General features: G+C 41.0%; 1 protein-coding gene across 1 annotated transcript; it reads right to left on the bottom strand.

Annotated features, from left to right (window-relative positions):
- Positions 1–577: 577 nt before the first annotated feature.
- Positions 578–1,534, bottom strand: LOC129562945 (olfactory receptor 10G2). Its single transcript, XM_055436453.2, has one exon. The coding sequence runs from the start codon at positions 1,532–1,534 to the stop codon at positions 578–580; it is 957 nt and encodes a 318-aa protein (XP_055292428.2).
- Between the last annotated feature and the right edge of the window lie 4,167 nt (positions 1,535–5,701).

The raw sequence follows: 5,701 nt of genomic DNA, 5'->3' as shown, positions 1-5,701 counted from the left end.
ATGAGCAGAACAATCCTCAGTGCCTAGAGGCTCGGGAAACTAGGAGTGAAGAAAGGGATGAGGAGTGGATGGGCAGCATTATACTGGGTTTTCTCAAATTTGGCTTGTGTAATCCCCCTTCCTACATAGAGCATTTATTCCTCATATTCAGCCTTTGTTTGTAGACTGTGCTTTTCCCCAGAAAAGTGCAAAAAAGTGATGGATAATTTAGTGAGATTAAATACAGCACAGAAGGGCTTCCCAGGTGCCTCAGTGGTAAAGAATCCACCTGCCAATGCAGGAGATGTGGGTTCCATACCTGGGCTGAGAAGATCCCTTAAAGGAGGAAATGGTAACTCACTCCAGCATTCTTGCCTGGAGAATCCCATGGACAGAGGACTTGATAGGCTACGGTACATTGAGTCACAAAGAGTTGGACACAACTGAGCATGGACGCACCATAGCACTAGAAGCTTCTTCCAAACACAATTACACTCAATTCAGCGTAAACCAAAACTACTTTCGAACATCTGCCACATGCAGCAGTTGCGGAAAAGAGCTGTAGCAATGATGATGTAGGTAGTCCCTGAACCTCGAGTTACTTGTTTTCACTCCCAGCCCCTCTACCTGCCGCTATTCTCTTCAGAGCAGACTTCACTTCCTGGTTCCTCAGTGTGTAAATGAGGGGGTTCAGTAATGGAGTGACAACAGTGTAAAACACAGCCACTGCCCCGTCCAGGGGACTCTTGGAGCCAGCCCGAAGGTAGATGAAAATACAGGGGACATAATAGACTGTGACCACGGTTAGGTGGGAGCCACAGGTGGAGAAGGCTCGGCGCCGCCCATCAGCAGTGTGTATCTGCAGGATGGCGTGGACTATGTTGGCATAGGAGAGCAGAATTAACACGAAGCAACTGGCGGCCACCACCCCAATGTCCACAAAAGTCACAAGCTCGTTGACAGCTGTGTCTGCACAGGCCAGTCTCAATACTGCTGGGATGTCACAGAAAAAATAATCCACCTGATTGGGCCCACAGTAGGGCAGGCGGAACGTCAGGGTGGCCTGGATGGACCCATGAATGGAGCCAGCCACCCAAGCTCCAGCCACAAGGGTGGTGCATAACCTCCCATTCATGAGCAGGGGGTAGCGCAGGGGCTGGCATATTGCCAGGTACCTGTCATAGGCCATCAGGGTGTAGAGGAAGCACTGAGTGCTGCCCAGGAAATGAAAGAAATACAGTTGAGCCACACAGCCACCAAACGGGATTCTCTTGCTGGAGGGAGTAAAATCCAATAGTAGCCGAGGAACGATGACGGAGGAGAGCCACATGTCCAGGAATGAGAGCACGCCCAGGAGAATGTACATGGGGCGAGTGTGGAGCTTTGGGTCAGCCCACACAGTGAGCAAAATGAGGAGGTTGCCCAGCTGAGTCAGGATGTAAATGATGAAAAAGACCAAGAAGAGGAGAATCCTCAGCCTCGGGGGGTGAGATAAGCCCAGGAGAATGAAATCTGTCACGACAGCGTCCAGAGATGTGTTTCTGGTCTTTCCCATGTTCTTCTGTAGTCTGCTGAGATGAATGATGAGGTCAGGCAAGGGAAATACAACACATAAATGTGATGGGAGAATGCTTTTGTCTGATGACCAGAGTCTAGGAGGTAAACAGAGCACGTCTGCATTTTATATAAAAAGTATTTTTGGCTTGGCATTCAAGGGAGATGTTGCTGGGAATGAAATGTGAGAGGGTGGCAATGAGAAAGCAAAGTCAGGGACAAATGAGACCTTCTTACTAGGTCAGGTAGGAAGTCATAGGATAAACTGTTGTCTTGGATCCCCTTTGCCCAGAGGCTCACTCACTCTGAGCCCTTTGCTAGCAATGTCTCTTTCACTTTGAAAGAAATCAGATTATCTCAAAGGGTCGGCCTCTTTCTGGCAAGTCTACAGCAAACTGGGGTTTTGTATGGGACATTTTGGGTTGGGACTCTTCCTGTCAAGAGATGATATAAATCACTAGGACTGAAGGATGTGGGTCTTTTAACCTTGCTAATCTTTTGGACAAGACTCAGACCATAGCCCTTTCAGGCTGTGAGGTAGCATGAGCAGAGAGGTAGAGCCAGGACAGTGAACAGCGTTTGAATTCAGTGGGGAGGCAGAATCCATATTTTATCGCTCTGATTATCCTGTCAGTGTCTTTGTTCCGCGTGTTAAAAAAATCTTGCTTAAGAAATGGTGCTTTAAGGAGAAATATCGTATGACATCTCTTATATGTGGAATCTAAAAAGAAATGATAGAAATGAACTTACAAAACAGAAAGAGACAGACTTAGAGAATGAACTTACTGTTGCTGGTGGGAATGATGGAGGAAGGGATAGTTAGGGAGTTTGGGATGGACATGTACACACACTCCTATATTTAAAATGGATAACCAACATAGACCTACTGTATAGTATCTGGAACTCTGCTCGATATTGTATAGCAGTCTAAATGGGAGGGGAGTTTGGGGAAGAATGGATACAGGTACATGTATGGCTGAATCCCTTCACTGTTCACCTGAAACTATCACGACATTGTTAATCAGCTGTACCACAATACAAAAGAAAAAGTTTTTCTTTTTTTTTTAAGGAAAGGTACTTGAAATGGAAAGCGGAAAGGTATTTGAAATGGAAGGCCTTCCAAACTTCATTTAAGTTCACCCAGTGTACTCATCCCTGGGAGAAGAAGGGTTAGGGAACTCATTCTGTGTTTGCTCTGTAATACTGAGTTTGTTGCATCATTTATGCTGCTTTCCTTTCTCCCCTAAATAGAGAAAATAAAAGATAAGTGCTAAAAAAAATTTTTTTTTCAGTTCAAAGAAGAAAGTTCCCAAATCTGGAGAGAGGCTCATTTAGTTCAGACTTGATACACTTATCATATGAACTCTGTGAGCAGAGAAGTAAGGGGAAAAAATAAGGAAAAGAGACAACCTAAGTATGATTTTCGACAAAGTTCCTGAAACTTTTGTGATTTGTAAACTATGTCTTTGCTCCTATTGTGAACTGACCTGACTTTAGAAATGCTTTCCAGTTTGAACTCACCTGAACACAGCAGCAAAATCTCGGTGGAGGCTGGCCTTTCTTGGGTAGAACGGCCCTGCAGGTGAGGAGAGCATCCTCCAGAGCACCCTCTGGGCTTGTGGTGATAGCTCACTGGACCTCTGCTTTGGAATGGGATTGACACACTGACTCTTTCAATGATCTGTGAGACCTCCTGCCCTTGGAGGCTCTTTATAGGTTGTGATTTCTCTACTAAAATGTCTTGGATTTTATGTTGGTTAAATTATTAGCTGGATCTCCTTTGACTGAGGTATTTATTTTTTTTTAACAAAACACTGTCAAGAGATTTGTAGAAAATTATTTACCTCTTGGGAATTCTACCCAAAATATTTCCCTCAAGAGAACTGTAGTCCCCTGATGCTCATTATTTATTTTTTGCTGTGACACAAGCAGAAATCATTTCTACATTATCTAGAAAGTGAACTATGGAGAACAACACTATCTGTTGGATGAAAGACATAATCTCTAATTTCTGTGATCTTTTTTTTTGAAGTGTTGTTGGACCACACATGTACCTACTTTCTACTCAAAAAATGCATTGAAAATGCACTTAATTTTCAATGGTTGAACTAATCTTTGTTACATGGCTTCCAACACATTTGTTATCCACTGACTGTCGGACAAGTCTGCTGGTATACAAGAGGGTGGATTCAGCTGTAAGTGAGGAATTAATACATACTCATGAAAGCCAAGAAAATCCTGACTTTCCCATGGACCCAGAGTAGCTTCAACATTTTTGATTCCACAGGCCTTCCATGAGGGGAGATGATGCTGACTTTGCATGACAAAAATAAGCAATAAAGATTCAAAATCCCAGTCAGACAACAGGTTCCAGAACAGGACTGTGTTCACAGCAATGTTCAATAAACTTTTTTTCAAAATGTATATATTTCAACTATAGTGAATTCTCCAATATGTATCAACATTGATTTAAACAAGTTAAAAAATAATAGCTCTATTGAAGTTAATACAAATGTTGTAGAGTTCACCCTTTCAATCTGTACAATTCAGTTGTTCTTGGTATATTTACAAAGTTGTGGATTGATCACTCCTGTCTAACTCTTGAATAACTTCATTTGTCCCCAAACCCTCCTCCACCCCACTCCTGGAGAAGACTAATCTGCTTTCTGTTTCTATGGATTTGCCTATTCTGAACACGTCGTATAAATGAAATCATGTAATATGTGGCCTTTTGTGTCTGGTCACTTTGACTTAGCATAGCATTTTCAAGTTTCATCAGTGTAATTGCATGTATCACTCCATTCCTTTTTGTGGCTGATTGCTATTCCATTTTATAGCTATACCATATTTTGTTTATCTTTTTATTAGTTGATGGACATTTTATTTGGTTACATATTTAGGCTGCTGTGAGCACTCATGTACAAGTTTTTCTTTGTATTTGTAAGCATATGGTTTCATTTCTTTTGGAATATACCTAGGAGTAGAATACGGAAATACTATGTTTAACATTTTGAACAATTGCCAAATTGTTTTTTAAATGGCTGTACCATTTTATATTGCCAAATTTCTCCACATCTAGACAACACTTGTCATTGTCTGTCTTTTTTATTGTAGCTGCCTTTGATAGTAAGTTGTATTAATCAGAGACTGGTGGGTATAAAACATATATATCAGAGATCATAGGAAATTCCTTTCTGGAATGTCTTAATATATAGTTTAAGATATGTTTGAGGCTTTCCTTTTTTACTCTTTTTTCTTCTTTTCTTCCTTCCTCTTTTTTCCATCTCTTTCTTCTTCTTGTGTTTCTCTTCTTTCAAGTCTCATCTGCTTTTAGTTTCTTTTAAATTTAATAACAAAACTTGCTCATATTAATGTTGAGTAGCACAGAGATGTACAAGAAATAAAATCCCCTTACTCCACTTTCCCATTGCAATCCCTAATGTAAACAATGGTGAAGTTCATCCTATATATGCCTACACTTTAAAGAAGTTATACATATATACATGTGACTGCTGCTGCTGCTGCTAAGTCACTTCAGTCGTGTCCGACTCTGTGCGACCCCATAGATGGCAGCCCACGAGGCTCCACCATCCCTGGGATTCTGCAGGCAAGAACACTGGAGTGGGTGACTAGTTAGGTATTAAAAGAGACTTCCTAAAGGTGGACAGAATTTAATGTCTTAACACGTGGGGAGAGTAAGGGACAGGAAAGAAATACAGATGACCCAGTATTTCTGGGTTGAAGTGCTTGGGGAATGTTAATGCCATGAATAAGCAAAGAAATACAGAATTTATAGCAGTCTAGGTTTAGGGGCAAAGAGGATGAACAAGGGGCTATGGTAGTATTATGTCTTATTTTTTCCTTTTCACATTTTCTGACATAATTTACCTCAAAGAAGTTGACAATCTATTTAACCTTTGAAAGACATTTTCTTATCTCACAAGGTAATCAAAAGGTGGTAGAAGAAGTGTATCCATTTATTTCCAAATAATGTAAAACCAATTTGACCAAGTTTAATGAAATAAAAAGATTATGAATTCAAAGAATTCCGAAGTTTCTTCTAAAGATAATTAAATTCAGTACAGTTTAGATCATGAACAGCTTTTGAACATCTGCCATATGCAGCAACTTCTGAAAAGAAAGATGTAGGTAGTCCCTGAGCCTCGAG

This window comes from Moschus berezovskii, chromosome 9 (assembly GCF_049115385.1).
Source record: "Moschus berezovskii isolate FMDL1 chromosome 9, NW_MosBer_1.0, whole genome shotgun sequence".
In the NCBI taxonomy this organism is placed as follows: Eukaryota; Metazoa; Chordata; class Mammalia; order Artiodactyla; family Moschidae; genus Moschus; species Moschus berezovskii.
This window is presented reverse-complemented; position numbering and strand designations above follow the sequence as displayed.